The sequence below is a fragment of the Vulpes vulpes genome, chromosome 7 (genome assembly GCF_048418805.1).
Source record: "Vulpes vulpes isolate BD-2025 chromosome 7, VulVul3, whole genome shotgun sequence".
Taxonomy (NCBI): domain Eukaryota; kingdom Metazoa; phylum Chordata; class Mammalia; order Carnivora; family Canidae; genus Vulpes; species Vulpes vulpes.
This window is the reverse complement of record NC_132786.1, coordinates 31967929-31985640: the sequence shown is the minus strand read 5'-3', so window position 1 is coordinate 31985640 and position 17712 is coordinate 31967929. Positions and strand designations below refer to the sequence as shown.

The 17712-nt window shown below is 40.5% G+C and overlaps 1 protein-coding gene across 2 annotated transcripts; it reads left to right on the top strand.

Moving 5' to 3' along the window:
• Positions 1 to 84: 84 nt before the first annotated feature.
• Positions 85 to 17712, top strand: PLPBP (pyridoxal phosphate binding protein). 2 transcript variants are annotated; one of them, XM_025993581.2, is made up of 8 exons: positions 85 to 305; positions 2458 to 2565; positions 2642 to 2677; positions 3505 to 3580; positions 12660 to 12794; positions 14529 to 14671; positions 15132 to 15230; positions 16348 to 17712. In XM_025993581.2, the coding sequence occupies exons 1-8, from the start codon at positions 207 to 209 to the stop codon at positions 16477 to 16479; spliced, it is 828 nt and encodes a 275-aa protein (XP_025849366.1). In that variant the 5' UTR covers positions 85 to 206; the 3' UTR covers positions 16480 to 17712. The 2 variants fall into 2 exon arrangements, with proteins under 2 accessions (XP_025849366.1, XP_025849367.1); XM_025993582.2 differs by lacking the exon at positions 15132 to 15230 and having other exon boundaries at positions 106 to 305.

Sequence of the window (17712 nt, the reverse complement as noted above, 5' to 3'; positions counted from 1 at the left end):
CAAGATGGCCGCGCCGCGGGGCGGGGCCTGCCGCCGCGGGGCGGGGCCTGCCGCCCCCGTCCCGCCCCCGCGTTGTCCGCTGTCGATTGGGTGAGCCGACTGGCTGGTGAGCGGCGATTGGGCCCCACGAGACGTGAGCGGGGCGGGACCGGAAGGCGGTCTCGGCCTGGGGGTGCGGGGGTCCCCGCGCGGGTCGGTCCCGGGGGATGTGGAGAGCTGGCAGCATGTCGGCGGAGCTGGGAGTCGGGTTCGCGCTACGGGCCGTGAACGAGCGCGTGCAGCAGGCGGTGGCGCGGCGGCCGCGGGTGAGAATGGAGGCGCGGGGACGCTGGGCGGCCGCTTTGAGGAGGGAGGCCCCTGCGTAGGAGTGGGTCGTCACGGTGACGCAGAGCGGGTCTCCCGCAGGGACGGCGGCGCAGGTGGCGGAGCCCCCAGAAGGCTAGCGAGGGGTTTCTGGAGGTTGGCTCGGTTGGAGCTGAAGGCATCCACTACCCGAGGAAGTGACCGGCCCCCGGCATCGCGACCGCTGCCCGCCCCTCCCGTGGCGGGCTCCGCAGCCTTAGCAGACGGCCGCCGCGCGGCCCTGTGCCCCATCCACCTCCGGGACACCTACAGGAGGCCAGGTCTCCCGGATCACGTGTGCGCAGCGCCTGACAGCTAGCAGACGCTCGTAGCGGAGAGCGGAGGCGGATTGGCCGCGCTCTGGAGACAGCGCTGCACCGGCACGTTGGCAGTGCTCCCTCGCAGGGGCGAGCTGACATCCCGTCCCAGGCGGTCTGCAGGAACGCTTTCCTCCCCTTATCTCCTCTTGAGATTTCATTAGACCGAGGGCCAGTGTTTACTCCTCTCACTGTAGGTTTAAGCTCAATGGTGTGGAGTGAGACACAACTGAACAAAAAGGTCAAACTCGGAATGTCAGAACTCAGAATGCTTTCCTGGGGCGGAACACCTTTATTAGTAGAGTCTTTGCTTGGCTACGAACTAGATGTTATCTTGAATTAAGTCACTTAGCGACCCTGGCCCTGAGTTGTCTCATCTGCCATAGGCAGTAAAATAAGCTCCGGCTGCTTTAAGCTCACTGCTGGCCTTAATGTTCTATGATTCTCAGGGATTCTCCAAGAGAAGCTAGGGATTTCCCTGACAAACCTCACTCAGGGAGGTTCTCCCAGCAAAGCTCCTCAGGCAGGTGGGTTGTCTGTTCAGTTTTCTCTGGAAATCATCAATTCATCAACACGGTGGTAGAAATTATGACATGGTCTCATAAAGGCTGGTAATGCATCCCTGAGAAGGAAGAGGAAACGTCTTGCTAATGGCTCTGAGTCCTCAGGGCCTTTGAAAATACAGTGATTCTCATAAAATTAGTCACCACAATCATAAGAAAAGGGCATTCAGGGTTTCTTCCATGTGTTCAGAGACATGAAGTTATGACTGTTTTAAGCCTGTTTACTTGTGGGTCTTTCTAAGCAGTAAAGTAATCCACATGAACGAAGGACCCACTGTGTCTGGTGTCCTTCATTCATGTCTACGGAATCACCATGAGTATATCATTGCTGCCCTCTCAAAAAAATGAGTCTCTGCTTCGTTTTATACACATGCAATAATAGAGATCTTTGGAAAAAAAGAAAAGAAAACACAGTGGTTCTGTAAAAATAGCAGAGGGTGATGGCATACATGAAAACCGAGCTGCATGAGGATAGGTGGATTTCTTAATGCGTCTGTATAGATTAGGTTGAAGCAGAATGCAGAGAAGCTCTGCTTTTTATGTAATTGTTGTAAACCCCGAGGGAGTGGGGGGGTCATCATATTGGTCTAATCCTGAGTCCAGAGTTTTTGATGTCCCTGCCTCAGTTCTGCTACTCGTTCTTGATTAGAATGAACAGTAAATTACATAGCTGCCCTACACAGACCACTTTTGAGAGTGGGGGGCAATATTGATCACTATGCCAGGACCAGAATAGGTTTCCAAAACTTAACTTTGGGGTTTTGAAAGCCAGAAGTGGCATCCCCTCTAGTCAGAGAGTAGTGCCTTCCCTTCATGAAGTGCTTCTTAAACCTCCAACCATGGTATGCAAGAGCATCATCTGGAGAGTTTGTTTAAAAAGCAGATTCTCGGACTCCCAACACCAGATATTCAGATTCAGTAGATCTGGAGTGGTACCCAGATGATGCTGATGCAGTTGGTCAAAGACCACATTTTAAGGAAATACTGCTTTTACTTACCTACCTGAAAGAGATTAGATATTAAAGTAGCTAACACACTAAATTTGGATGCTATGCATTTGAAAGGCATCTGATCAACATTATTTGATACTGGTCTCTCTCCAATATTGGAATAATGGAGCTTACCCAATGTCAAGTGAAGACCTGTGCTGATTGAGTCTATGAGATCCATCTTATAGAACTTACTGGAATAATATTCCTAAATGTTCACTCATTTGGCTCTTTCCCTCTTGGCAGGATCTTCCAGCCGTCCAGCCCCGGCTAGTAGCAGTCAGCAAAACCAAACCTGTGGAAATGGTGATTGAAGCCTACTGTCATGGCCAGCGCACTTTTGGGGAGAACTATGTAAGCCTTTTTCCAGTCTGCCTTTGGAAAAGTCATGATGGCCAGACTTCTGATTCCTTCTGTTTTTACCCTTTAGGTTCAAGAACTGCTAGAAAAAGCATCAAATCCTAAAGTAAGTGGATATCTGAATTCTTGAGTTTGTACTTAATCTTAGGCCTTCAGTTGAAAGTCACACCCACTTTGGTGGTTGAGTTTTACAGCAGGGTGAACTGGCGGTAGAAATGTCCACATTCACCTTGAGCTCCAAATATTGCACAGATAGATTTTCTTTCTCTATTAAAACTAAGACGGGCAGCCCCGGTGGCCCAGTGATTTAGCACCGCCTTCAGCCCAGGGTGCGATCCTAGAGACCTGGGATCGAGTCCCACGTCGGGCTCCCTGCATAGAGCCTGCTTCTCCTTCTGCCTGTGTCTCTGCCTCTCTCTCTCTCTCTCTCTCTTTCTCTCTCTGTGTCTGTCATGAGTAAATAAATAAAATTTTAAAAATCTTAAAAAAAAAAACTAAGACTGTAGTTTTCTCTTTTGCAGCTTTTTGGATGTGGTGATTTAGGAGCTTGCTGTACTCCTGGATCCTTTTGAGATTTGAACGCTTTAATCAGTTCATCCTTTTTTTTTTTTTAAAGTAGACTCCACACCCAGTTGTGGCTTGAACTCACAACCCTGAAATCGAGAGTCATGTGCTTTACCAGTTGAGCCAGCTAGATGCCCCATAATCAGTTCATCTTTAATGGATGATATCTAAAAGATGGAGAGAAGTGATGGGAACAAGGAAGAGAAACAGAGTAGAAGCCATAGGTTTTTCTCACTTAAGAGCCTGGCTAAAGATGGTGGTAGTGGTTTCTGCATAGACATGAACAGTCAGAAGGGTGTGTGTAAGGAATTTGAGCCAGCAAGGCCTTCATAAATTCTAAGTCAAACATGGTTACCTTTTTCTCTTCAGATTCTGTCTTCGTGTCCTGAGATCAAATGGCACTTCATTGGCCACCTACAGAAACAAAATGTCAACAAATTGATGGGTAAGATAAATTTCTAAATATGAAGACAAAATCTCTTTATCATTATATTACTTATACTACTTTCTATGGAAAAGAGAACAGGTTTTAGAATAGTCCTAATTCACCTTTTGTGTTCTGGAGTTTTAGGGGAAAATAAATTTTAATTCTTAGTATAAAGTAAAACCTCATACCAACAACAGAATGAATTCACCATTGACTGGGTTGTTTATACTTGGAAACCTACCCTACGTGAAGATGCTAGGTATCATATGGTAGTCTTTCAAATGAATTATAAGGAATTGTAGCTCATAAGATTTTTCAGTTAGCCAGGGAGACATTTTTGTCCTTTTCCCTTTAAATGTAAAGCTATAGGAGTGCCTGGGTGGCTCAGTTGGTTAAGCATCTTCCTTCAGCTCAGGTCATGATACCAGGATCCTGGGATCGAGCCTCATATCGGGTTCCCTGCTTAGCAGGGAGTCTGCTTCTGCCTCTCCTCATGTCTCCCCTGCCTCTCCCCCTGCTCCTGCTCTCTCACTCTCTCAAATAAATAAACAAAATCTTTTTAAAATAGGGGGGGGGAAAGATTAGTTTACCTTAAGGGTTTTATATAAATGGAATCATAAAAATATGTACTTTTATCTGTCTGACTTCTTCCACTCAGCATAATTATTTTAAGGCTCATAATATTGATTTATGTATCAGTAGTTCATTCCTTTCTGTTTACCCACTCACCTGTTGATGGACATTTGAGTTGCTTCTAATTTGGGGCTATGACAAAATTGTTATGGAGTTGAGGGGGAAAAATTGTCATGAACATCTTTATATGGACTTTTTCTTTTAAGATTTTTATTAATTTATTAATTTGAGAGAGAGCATGCGTGCTGGGGTGGGAGAAGCCAGGAGAACAGAGGGAGAGGGACAAGCAGACTCCACATTGATCTTGGAGCCTGGTGCAAGGCTTGATCTCACGACTGTGAGATCATGACCTGAGCTAGCCGACTGAGACATCCAGGCACTTCTGGACTTTTTCTTACCTTTTGGAATAAATACCTAGGAGTAGAATGGTTGAGTCACATGATAAATATATGTTTAACATTTTTTATAATTCTGATAAAATATACATAACACAAAGTTTAGCATCTTAACTATTTTTAAGTATACAGTTCAGTGGCATCAAGTACATTCACATTGTTTGCAACCATCACTACTATATCTTCTAGAACTCTTCCTTTCTCAGAACTGAAGCCCTATACCCATCATGTATGTTTAACTTTTGAAGAAACTGCCAGGCTGTCCTCTAAAGTGGTTGTGCCATTGTACATTCCCACCAGCAGTGTTCAAGTTTCTCCACATCCTTGTCCACACTTAACATGGTCAATCTTTTTTAATTTTAGCCATTCTAGTAGGTATGTGCTGCTGTCCTTGCATTTCCCTAATGACTAATGATGTGGAACATCTTTTCACGTGTTTGCATCTGTTCACCTTCTTCAGTAAAGCCTCTATCAAAGTCTTGCCCATTTTCTAATTGGATTTTTTTACCTTTCAGAGAGAATTCTTTATATATTCTGGATACTAGTTCTTTATCAGATACATGCTTTGCAATTTCTGCCACTGTATTGCTTGTCTTTTCATTTTCTTAACAGTGTCTTTTGAAGAGCAGAAGTTTTTAATTTGATGCAGTCCAATTTATCAATTTAGATTTTCATAGACTGTGCTTTCTATGTTGTGTCTCAAACATATTTTCCTATGGTTCAAGTGACACAGATTTTCTCCTAGCAATTTTTTATAGTGTTTGGTCTTATATTAGGCATATATTATTCACTCTGAGTTAATTTTTGTATATGGTTCAAGGTATGATTCTAAGTTGTTTTTGTTCTTTAATATCTCATTGTTCCAATACTACTTGTTGGGCAGTCTGTCCTTTCTCCATTGCATTCCTCTGTACCTTTATCAAAAATCAGTTATCCATGGGTTTATTTCAAGACTATTTACTTGATCCACTGTTCTGTTTATCTTTTATACTAGTAGCATGCTATTTTGATTTACTGGAGCTTTATAATAATTCTTAAAAATCAGTAGTGTTGGGGCAGCCCGGGTGGCTCAGCGGTTTAGTGCCGCCTTTAGCCCAGGGTGTGGTCCTGGAGACCCGGGATCGAGTCCTGCATCGGGCTCCTTGCGTGGAGCCTGCTTCTCCTTCTGCCTGTGTCTCTGCCTTTCTCTGTGTGTGTGTCTCTCATGAATAAATAAATTAAATCTTTAAAAAAAAAAAAAAATCAGTGGTGTTAGTCCCCAACTTTGTTCTTCTTTTTCAAAGTCCTTTTGGCTATTCTAGATCCTCTGCATTTCCATATAAACCAATTTATCAGTTTCTACCAAAACAAAACAAAAATCCTGCTAGGTATTTGATTAGAATTGTATTGAAACCATAGATCAATTTGGAGAACATTGGCATAGTAAAAATACTGAATCTCCCAACGCATTAATAAGGTATAGTTTAGTATTTATTTTGGTCTCCTTTAATTTCTCACAGTAATATTTTGTAGTTTTCATTGTGCAGGATTTTCTCATCTTTTGTCTGATTTATATCTAACTTTTTCTTATGTTGATGCTATCTGCTGATACTATTATTGAGCTGTTACTTCAATTTCTGATTGTTACTAATATATAATAGTTGATTTTTGTATGTTTTTTGTATATTTTGTATATTCATCTATCCTGCAACTTTATTAAACTCATGCTAGTAGTTCTACTTATTCTAGTAGTTTCTTGTTAGTTTTTTAAGTTCTACTTATTCCAGTAGTTTAGAGGGGTTTTGTTTTTTTTTTTTTGCAGATTTCATATAATTTTCTACATAGACAATTATGTTACCTGTGAACAATTCACTTCTTCCCTTCCAATCTGGATGCCTTTTATTTCTTTTTCTTGCCTTATTATACTAGCTAATACCTCCAATACAATATTGAATAGAATTGCTAAGAGTGTGCATGCATGTTTTTCTTGGTGTCCTTTATCAGAAGGAGGAATTTCCCTTCTGTACTAGTTTGCTGAGGATCAACCTAGTTTGATAAATCAAGAATCAGTGTTAGATTTTGTCAAATGCTTTTGCTGTATACATTAAAATAATCCTACAGTTTTTCTTTTTCAGTTTATTAACATGTTGAATTACATTTATTGAGTTTCAAATGTTAAACCTTGCCTATGAATAAACTCATTTGGTCAGGCAGTAGTATCCTTTTACTATAATGTTGCATTTGATTTGTCAAGTTTTGCTTAGAATGTTTGCATCTACATTCATAAGGGACATTGGTCTTTCACTTTCTTGTAATATCTTTTTTTTAGGTTTGATAACAGAATAATGCTGGCCTCATAGAATGAACTGGAAAGTATTCCCAACTCTTCAGCCTTTTGAATGAATTTATGTGGAATTGGTATTCTCTTCCTTAACTACATGGTAGAATTTACCACTGAGGCCTGGAATTGCTTTGTAGGAGGGTTTTTAACTATAATTTAAATTTTATTGATAGATTATTTACATAATCTGTTTTTTCTTGGGTGAGCTTTGTTACTTTATGTTTTGCAGGAGTTTGCCCAATTCATCTAAAGCAATGAACTTATGAGCATTCAGTTGTTTGTAATATCCCTTTATTATCCTTTTAATATCTGTAGAATCTATAGTGATGTCAACTCATTCCTGATGTTGGTAATTTGCTTCTTCTCTTTTTTCCCTAATCCATCTGGCTGAAGGTTTATCAATTTTATCAGTCTTTTCAAAGAACTAGGTTTAGTTTCACTAATTGTTCTCTCTTGTTTTATTAGTATAATATGTTTTATAAACAAAAATAATAATGATGTATTATAGGATTTATAGCATATGAAAAAGTAAAATGCATTGAAACAATGGCATACAAAATGGAAAGTAAGAAACAGAAGTATGCTATTATAAGGTTCTTAAGCTACATATGAAGAAGAATGACACCATTTTAAGTAGACTGTGTATGAGTTTAGCTTTAAAGCAACCAATAAAATAAAATTTAAAAAATTAAAAAATAAAGCAACCGATAAGCTAACCTGGCTGGCTCAGTCAGTAGAGCATACAACTTGATCTTAGGGTCATGAGTTCAAGGCCTATATTGGGCATAGAGCTTACTTAAAAAATTAAATAGGAAAAAAAAATTAAATAGAATAAAGCAACCAATAAAATGACACAATGAAAAAAAATGACACAATGGAGTTAGAGCTAATAAGTTAGCAAAGAAGATAAAGTGGAGTAATAAAAATATGTGAAATTGTGGTTTGATTTGCATTTCCCTAATGACAAATGAAGTTGAGCATCTTTTCATGTGTTTATTGGCCATTTGTACATCTTTGGAGAAATGTCTATTCAAATCCTTTGTGTGTGCTTTTAATTGAGCCTTTTTATTGTTTAATTGTAAAAGTTCTCTATATAGCCTAGGTACCAGTCCTTTATGACATATATGATTTGCAAATATTTTCTCCCATTCTGTGGGTTATCTGTTTACTTTCTCCATGGTATCATTTGTAGCTCAGAAATTTTTCATTTTAATGTAATCTCCAATTTATCTCTTCTTTCTTTTGTGGCATCTGCTTTTGGTGCTATAGCTAAGAAATCCAAGGTCACAAAGAATTTTTTTTAAGTAATCTCTGTGCCCAATGTGGAGCTTGAACTCACAACCTTGAGATCAAGAGTCAGATGCTCTACTTACTGAACCAGCCAGATGTCCCCAAGGTCACAAATATTTACTCCTGTTTTTTGTAAGAGTTTTAGAGTATTAAATCTCACCTTTGGGTCTGAGTTAATTTTTATGTGTAGCCTAAGGAAGAGGGAGATGCAACTTCATTCTTTTTCATTGAACTTTTTTTTGCACATTCACCTTATTTTTTAGAGATATTTTTACTGACTATAGAATTCTACCTTGACAGTTTTGTCTTTCAGTACTTTAAAAATATTGCTCCACTGTCTCACTTAACACTGTTTCCAGTGAGAAATATGCTGTCATCCTATCTTTGTTTCTCTGTATATATCATGTTTTTTTTTCTCTTGCTACTTAAGATTTTTCTCATTATCACTGGTTTTGAGTGATTTGATTATGATGTGCCTTGGCATAATTTTTTTCACGTTTCTTGTACTTGGGGGTTCATTGAGCTTCTTGGATCTGGTATTTGCAGTTCTAATCAAGTTTAGAATTTTTTCAATTATTGTTTCTTCACATATATTTTATGCCCCCCACTTCTCTTCTCCTTTGGGACTCCAATTACATATTAATCTGCTTGAGATGATTCCACAGCCCACTGATGCTCTTTTAATTTTTATGATTTATTTTCCCCTCTCTGTGTTTAACTTTGGGTAATTTCTTCAAGGTAACTAAGCTTTTCTTTAGCATTATCTAATTTGCCATTAATCCCATTGGTGGATTTTTCATCTCCTACTATGTTATAGTTTTCATACTTAGAAGTTTAGTTTGAGTCTTTTTTTATATCCTCTATTTCTCTATAATTTTTAATAATTTTTAATATATGGATAGTTATAACTTTTAATGTGCTATCTACTGATTCTATTATTTTTGACAGTCTGGAGTAGTTTAACCGTCATTATGTATCGTATTTTCCTGCTTCTTTGCCTGATCTCTTTTTTTTTTTTTTTTGGACAGCCAAACATTGTGAATTTTCTTGTTGGGAGCTGGTCATTTTCATATTCCTATAAACATTTTTGAGCTTTGTTTGGAACACAGTTATTGGGAACAGTGTGATCTTTTTAGGTCTTGCTTTTAAGATTAGTTGGTGTGACTGCAGCAGAGCTCAGTCTAGGGTTAATAATTCCCCATTACTGAGACAAGACCCTCTGTATACTCTACGCCCAGTACCCCATGAATCTTGAGCATTCCAGCCTATCTGGTGGGAATCAGCACTAGTCCATGCCCTCCATGAACATCAGGCACTGTTTCTTCTTCTTTTTTTTTTTTTTAAGATTTTATTTATTCATGAGAGATACCCACAGAGAGAGAGAGAGAGGCAGAGACACAGGCAGAGGGAGAAGAAGCAGGCTCCATTACAGGGACTCGATCCCGGGACCCCAGGATCACACCCTGGGCCAAAGGCAGGCACTAAACTGCTGAGCCACCCAGGGATCCCCGGCACTGTTTCTTCTAATCCTTTCAAATATTTCTATACTCAGCCATGGCTGATTTCCTCACATGCACGTGCTGATCCATACCCAGCTGAGTTCTGGAGGGGAGCCCTTCACAAATCACCAGTGATCTCTCTGTGTGCAGCTGTCTCTTCTCCTAAATTCTGCCCTGTGAACTCTAGCTACTTTCCAGATTCTCAGTCATGTCCTCAACTCAGGGTCCACGCTCTTCCTGTGCTCCCCTTCCCTGCACCACATTCTAAAAACTCTAAGCAGTAACCTGGGGCAATTGGGCTCACTTTATTTGTTTCTCATCCCTCAGAGGTCACTGTCTTCCATACCCATTTCTTGTAAACCATGGTTTCATGTATTTTGTCCATTTGGTTGTTCAGGTAGGGTAAATATGACCCCTGAATTTGTCGGGAAGCAGAAGTCTACTATATTATTATTAAAAGCTTTTTCAAGGGACACCTGGTTGGCTCAATGGTTGAGCATCTGCCTTTGGCTCAGGGCATGATCATGGAGTCCCGGGATCAAGTCCCCTATTGTGCTCCCTTCATGGAACCTGCTTCTCCCTCTGCATAGATCTCTGCCTCTCTCTGTGTGTCTCCCATGAATAAATAGATAAAATCTTTTTTAACTGAAATAAAATAAAAGCTGTTTCATATCAGATATGGGGGAAGTAGGAAGCCTATATATACTTAATAAATGGCAACAAGACAATCAGCTTTTTATTAAAGAAATAATTGAATTAGAATCCCTTCCTCAGTGTAAATTCTAGCTAAATTAAAGAATCTTAACTTGAATATCAAAACTATAAAAGTATTAGAAGAAAATATAGAAAATATGTTTATTTTTTCAGACTGATGAAAGGCCTTTCTAAATAAAATAAAATCTGGAAGCCATAAAAGAAACAATTAGCACATTTGCTTACAAAAATTAAAGCTTTCTATAAGTCATAGCAAAAGAGAAGCACAGATTGGTAGTTAATACTTTTTAAAAGGGGAAGAATGTCCATAATGCATAAAGAACCATATGTATTTTTTTAATCTATAAGAAAAACAGGGAAAAACTAAGAATAGGCCATTTATAAGGATAAAATATACAGCCAGTAATCAAATGAAAAATGCTTACCTTTAATAAAAGAAATGCAAAATACAATAATAAGTTCTACTTTTCACCAAACAGGTTTGCAAAAAATTAAAAGGCTGCTAATATCCAGTGTTTTGAGAGCATGAGTAAATGAGCACTCCACATTTTGCCAGGAAGATTCTAAAGTGATAGGGCGTTTTTGGATTTCTAGTATCTAACACAGTTTTAATTGTACTTCCTCTATAATCATTTCAATTCTTGCTGTCCTATAGCAACTTGTATATGTGCACAGAGATCTGTGTCTAAGCTTTGGTTTTGTAGTAAAAAAGAAAAAATGTCTATTAATAAGAACAATGGTAAGTAAATTGTGATCATCTATTCTGTGGAATGTTGCAGTTGTTGAAGTACCAGTGGATTTATGGTACTGATGTAAAAAAAAAAAAATCTCTAACATAACATGTATTGCTAACTGGAAGCAAGCAACCCATAAAACATTTACTGTGAGCAAGGCTGGCTCAGTCGGTAGGAGCACACGACTCTTGATCTCAGGGTTATAAAAGTTCAAGCCCCACGTTGGATGTAGATCTAAGATCTTAATAAGATATTTAGGGGAAAAAAATTTAGTATGATCCAATTTGTTATTTCAAAAATTACCAGGAAATTATATATCTGGGATGTGTGTGTATTTGATTGGGTGGAAATACACTAAAATAGATCTGGAAAAAATCCTCATCCCAACAGTAATAGTGGGAATTTCTAGGGTCAGAGGCTTTGAGTTTTTATTGCATGTTGCTTTTTTTTTTTTTTTTACACCAAGCACATCTACTCTTGTCTCTTTAAAAACGTTTTTATTTTTTTAAGTGAAGTAGTCTGAGCTCAAATTCAGCATTAAGAATATGAGTCATGGAACACGTGGGTGGCTCAATTATTTAAACAGCTCAGGTCATGATCTCAGGATCCTGGGATGAAGCCCCTGGGTCAGACTCCCTGCTCAATGGGAAGTCTGCTTTCCCTCTCCCTCCCCCCCCCCCCCCACAATAAATAAATAAAATCTTTTTAAAAATATGGTGTCAGTTTACCATTGTTTAAATCACAGCTCTAATATCTGTTAGTTTTGTAAACTTGAATAAACTTTAGCCTTCCTGAGCCTCAGTTCCCCATTGGTAAGATGGAGGTAAAAATAGTGCTTCATGAACCATGGTAAAGATTAAAAAGCAATAATATATGTACAGGGGTTAGCAAATTGCCTGGGGCATCTCAGTGATCAGAGCAGGCTGCTGATGTTGCCGCTTCTGTCTTCATTATCATGTATCTCAAGCAAGACACACTTCATGTCACATGCATCTTTGGAAAAGGAGATGGTTTCGCTGACATCAGCGGCTCCTGTAGCTGTCAATGTTTAGGTCATTCCAATGTCCTTATTGAATAAGAGCACCCCCATTCCATGGTTTCAGAACATGGCGTTATCATGCCAGGGAAGCACTTTGGCCTCCACTGGTTATCCTTCCTTTTTTGTCACTTGCCCCGGCTCTCACAGTGTGAACTGAGATTTGGTCCCATCAAGCATGTTCTTAGGAATCTCCACAATTACCAGCCTTTTGAAGCCCAGGGGTGCGTGTGCCGCCTGGTTGCAGTATGTCAGCCTGTCTCTCCAGTTGGTCCTTTCTGATGAGACAGCAGCGGGCCCACATTGGAACCGACATCTAGTGAAACTGTCACATAAGTCTCAGCAGGACTGAGACTTAACTGTCTTGTTCTTTTTCTGGGAAATTGTTCTCCCAGCCACCAAGTCAAAGACTGGTTGTGTGTTTCTTGCTGCTAGTAGGGTGAGTGAAGAATTACCTTGCCTCTTTTTCATTACAGCCGTCCCCAATCTCTTCATGCTGGAAACAGTGGATTCTGTGAAGTTGGCAGACAAAGTGAACAGTTCGTGGCAGAAAAAAGGTTCTCCCGAAAGGTTAAAGGTTATGGTCCAGGTTAACACCAGCGGAGAGCAGAGTAAGTGAGCAGACCTGAACTGTAGATTTTTCTTCCCGTAGGATGGTTGAAGGTCAGAAAGAATGACAAGCCTGAGTATGTGATAGCTAAGGTTCTAGAAGGAAATCACAGGCCTTTAAGAAAACTGTTTCCTGTAGAATCTAGATGGCACAGTGACGTCTAAGCCAGTCCACATATAATTCTTTCATATATCGTGGTTTCTTAATTCTTAATTTTTTGGTGGCCCAGAATAGGACGAGCCAGGAAGGGGACTGTGACTTAGATCTGAAAATTCCCAAAAGTCCATCACTCCTAAAAGAGATGGCAGAGTTACACATGTAATACTCAGGTGTTGAAATCAGACCTCGGGTTTGAGCTCCAGCACTTTCCAGCATTGTAACCTTGGGCAAGTTACCTAACCTCTCTCTACCTCAGTTTCCTTGGCGGACAGTGATAGTCATAACAGTGCCTACATTAGAGGGTGTCAGGAGGATTGAAAGTGGTAATGTGGGTAGAGCTGTTGGCAGAGAACCCTGCACAGCTTACTTGCTAGCACTTCTTAAGAGTATTTACAGGTCAATCATTCGCTTACGACCAGCAGAGCACCAGTATTCACCATACTGTAACATGAAGGAACATGGTGCACACTGTTTTCCAGATAGGCCCTCAGGCCAGGTTTCCTGGGTTCAAATCCCAGTTGTGCAGTTTCCAGTGGTGTGACCTTGGACAAGGTACTGAGCCTCCCTGTGCCTCAGTTTCCTCATCTTTAGAATGGAGAGAGTACTTACCCCATGGTTATTGTATTAAGTGAAAAGCTGTTAGGACTTGGCACATGTGCCTGACATATAAGTGTTCTGTAAATTTTAACAATTATCATTGTTTGTACGTGCACCTAGATTATATATTATGTTGTCAGCATAGGTACATCTGAAATTGGCTGCAGGTCAAGTCTGTGACATCATTTCTTGATAATTAGCTGTAATCTACTATAATTAAAGATTAAAGTGGATGTTCATAGCCTGTCCATTTGAAAAATGAGGGAAAGAGAATATCAGTATTCCTTATAACTGCATAACAATAACGTCATTTGCTGCAAATTCCTCCTCCAGTTATTAATTAGCAAGTTCCATTACATTTTGCAAATGCATAGTGAAAACTGTGTGATATATGCTTCATTTTAAAACATTTACAGTGGGGATCCCTGGGTGGCTCAGCAGTTTAGTGCCTGCCTTCAGCCCAGGGTGTGATCCTGGCGTGCCACGATCGAGACCCACATCAGGCTCCCTGCATAGAGCCTGTTTCTCCCTCTGCTTGTGTCTCTGCCTCTCTCTCTCTATGTCTCTCATGAATAAATAAATTAAATCTTAAAAAATAAAACATTTACAGTTGTAATAAATTAACGAAATCAGAGCTAGGAAAAGAATCCTCCAGTGAATCTGGCATTTTGGCTACATGAGTCTTCTTGGAGTCCCAAGAAAAAGCAATGCTTTTTTCTTTTCCCTCTGCTCCAGCTGTTCTCAGCTCAGATCACTGAGATTCAGATGATCATTACTTAGAACCTGACCAGAAGGGAAGCAACATAGACAAAGACTTCAAAAATAAAGTTACTCTGTAGGACTTGATATGTTTTTTTCCAAAAACGTATCTCTTGCCCAAAAGTCACCTTCTTTGTTATCAGGATGGGATGAAAGTGAAGCCTTCCTCTGGCCAGGTCAAACAGTTTGGTACAAGTGTCTTCTGTCCCTTTTTGTGAAGGTAAACATGGCCTTCTGCCTTCAGAGACAGTATCCATGGTGGAACATATAAATGCCAAGTGCCCCAGCCTGGAATTTGTGGGGCTGATGACCATAGGAAGCTTTGGACATGATCTCAGTCAAGGACCAAATCCGGACTTCCAGGTACTGGGGTCCGAGGGTGGGAGGGATTGCTCATGCACTAAGGAAGCATCTTAGCGAAATGCTTTTTGCAGGACTGGCTGTTGTAATAAACTTCAGAGACACCCCAGATATTGCCTGTCTGGGGTTATAACCCTCTTCTGAACTCTTCTCATAAGGAAAGGAGAAAATAGATTTCCAGAACCCTACAGACCTTTCTCAGCCCCACTTGAACCTGGTTAAAACACAGTCTTCAGAGAAAATGAGTTTTTTTCTTCATTTCCATCGGCTGATCATTTTTTGATTTTTTTTTTTTTAAAGTAGAACCATGTACTCAAAAACTCTTTGGATAACTTCTGGAAACTTTGGCAGGCCTTGAAACCAATGAGGAATCAGTAACCTTCAGCAGAGATGTTCAGATTCAGCCACTTTAAAGATCCTTAGAGAAGGCAGGAATAAAATAAATGTCACGCTTGTCTGTCAGGTGTTACTCTCCCTCCGAGAGGAGCTGTGTAAAAAGCTGAGTGTCCCTCCTGAGCAGGTGGAGCTGAGCATGGGCATGTCCATGGACTTCCAGCATGCAGTAAGTGTCCTCCCAGGTGCCTTTATTTGCCTCGAGGGGAGGGTCCCAAAGGCCACAGCAGAAAGTGGGTTTACCAAAAAAAACTTTGAAACACCTCATCATAGCAATAGGGCTGTTGCTGTCAACTGTTCCAACATCCCCCACTCCCTGCTTTTCTGAAATGAAATGTGTGGAAATTATAGCCTGACACATAACTTTTTAAAACTCAATATCATTCCATAAGTGGATTCTAAAGAAATAAGAAGGGGTGCCTGGCTGGCCTGCTCAGTAGAGCATGTGATTCTCGATCTCAGGGTCGGGACATCAAGCCCCATGGTGGGTGTAGAGATTACCTAAAAAGAAAGGGGGGGATTAAACTATAATATTTTTAAGTTTATCTATTTTTAAGTAATCTTTACAGCCACCATGGGGCTTGACCTCATGACCCCAAGATCAAGAGTCACATGCTCTATCCACTAGGCCAGCGAGGCAGCCCTTAACTATAATTTTTTGAAAAGGCAGTGCACTGTGTAATGTTTGGGCGTGGATATGTGAGTGTCATAATGATGAAGTCTGAAGTTAATCTTATGGGTAGCTTCACTATGAGTGCAATGGCTATAACTATATACTGATAAAGGCATGCTGCTTTGGCACCTCAAATATATGTTTTTCAGGACTAGTAAATAACTTGATAAGTGCTAAAAGAAAGTATAAACTTCACTCTGTGTATCCAGTAGTTGCACTCTTGGGAAATCACATATATGAGAACAGTGCAAAAATACTTTGTGTTTATAAGTAAAATGGAATTAGATCCCATGCTCAAACAATCAAGAGAAGGTTTTTTCACCTGCCTAACCCTGGAACATTAGAAAGGGATGTGGGCTGTAAGATGCAGTGTGACATCTAACATCCCCGGCCCCAACTAAATGGCATTCATATTCCCTAATCACGGTGACAGCCAAGGAAATGCTTATTTCTCAAACACACCCAAGACGTAGGATGACCCCAAGGTTAACCACTGCCCCGTGACCCTCTTCTGCTCCGTTATCGTTTTTCATGGAAGAATGAGAGGCACAGCTTCAGCGTTGGCTGCATTATTTTAAACTCAGGCCTTGATGCTTTCTCTTCTTTCCCACAGATTGAAGTAGGATCTACGAATGTCCGAGTAGGAAGCACCATTTTTGGAGAGCGAGATTACTCCAAGAAACCTCCCTTAGACAAGTCCGCTGCAGACCTGAAGACCCCAGTGGAAGTGGCGCAAGCACACTGAGCCCAGCACAAACAGCTGTGGCTCCCATCCCGTGGGCCCATCCAGGAAGACTAACTATGCACTCACCTGGAATTACATTTTGATGTCCCCTGTGTTACAGCACAGCAACACTCTCCTTGTAACCTGGAGAGAGCATGCTGATGACCGTGTGTATTGACAGGAACCATCTGTACTTAGGATCTGGCGTAACAAGCTCACTGCAGATAGTAGTTTTGGATTGGATTTGAGAAATCCTGACATTTCCACAGAACAGATATCAGTAGCCAGCCATCGAGTTCAGTTTTGAATCCTGCCCAGGAACACCAACCAACCCATGAATGCCTTTCCCAGATTAAAATGTGGCCACTGATGCCTGTAATCACCAAAGTGAGAGGGATTCGCATTTTTCATCCCCCTTAATAGAAAATTTTCTCCTACAAACCCCTCCTGAGTAATTGTCTTTATTGCCGTGGAGCGAAGTGATTGCTGGCCCCAGTTCCACCACCCCCCACTCCTCCCCGCCAGTAAATACTGTCTCTACTCTGGAATGACAGTACAGGTACCCCTCCAAACCCAAATCATTGCAGATAAGAGTTTATGGCATTGGCCACCTTGTGGTGTTGATCCTGAAAATCACAGGGGTAACATAAATGGGCTTGGGCCTTTCTCACATCCTCCTGAAGAGACAGGACTCTGAGCTTTTTCTCAGTGACAGGAAGTCAAGGCTGTGATTTCTTCACCATTATCCTTTTAATGGTGATTTCTCATCAAAGACCAGTGAATCTCCTAGCTCCCCAGAAATTGCTTCAAGGCTAGTTCAGGTTTGCAGTTTCGACAAGGCCTGGCTTTGAGGTTCCCATCCCTGCGACCCTTCCCCAGGCACATCTATAACCTCCCCTCCCCTGCTACATTGATAAGCCAAAATTTTGTAACTTCTTGATTGTTAATAAAGTAGCAAGATACTCGAAAACCAGAAAGCACAATCCTCAGATTCATAACAGATGACTTCAGTCTGTTGTTTAGTTCCTAGATATCTTTTTCCTTATTTATTTAAGCCCCAGTCTTTAATTTCATGAAACAACTTTCAGAACCTGCTGCTGCTGCTGAATGTAATTTTGTAAAACTTAAAACAGTTATGATAACTATTTCAGTCAGAACTCTAACATGATGTTCCAGAGTATATTAAATAAAAATGTGAATTTGAATTATACCATCTGTGCCAATTATAAAGCAATTAAAAGATTTATTTTCTAA

Coding starts and splice junctions, on each gene's coding strand:
- PLPBP (XM_025993581.2), top strand. CDS start 207: ATGTGGAGAGCTGGCAGCATGTCGGCGGAGCTGGGAGTCGGGTTCGCG. Junction 3,581..12,659: donor AAATGTCAACAAATTGATGG/GTAAGATAAATT, acceptor TTTTCATTACAG/CCGTCCCCAATCTCTTCATG. Junction 14,672..15,131: donor GACCAAATCCGGACTTCCAG/GTACTGGGGTCC, acceptor CTTGTCTGTCAG/GTGTTACTCTCCCTCCGAGA.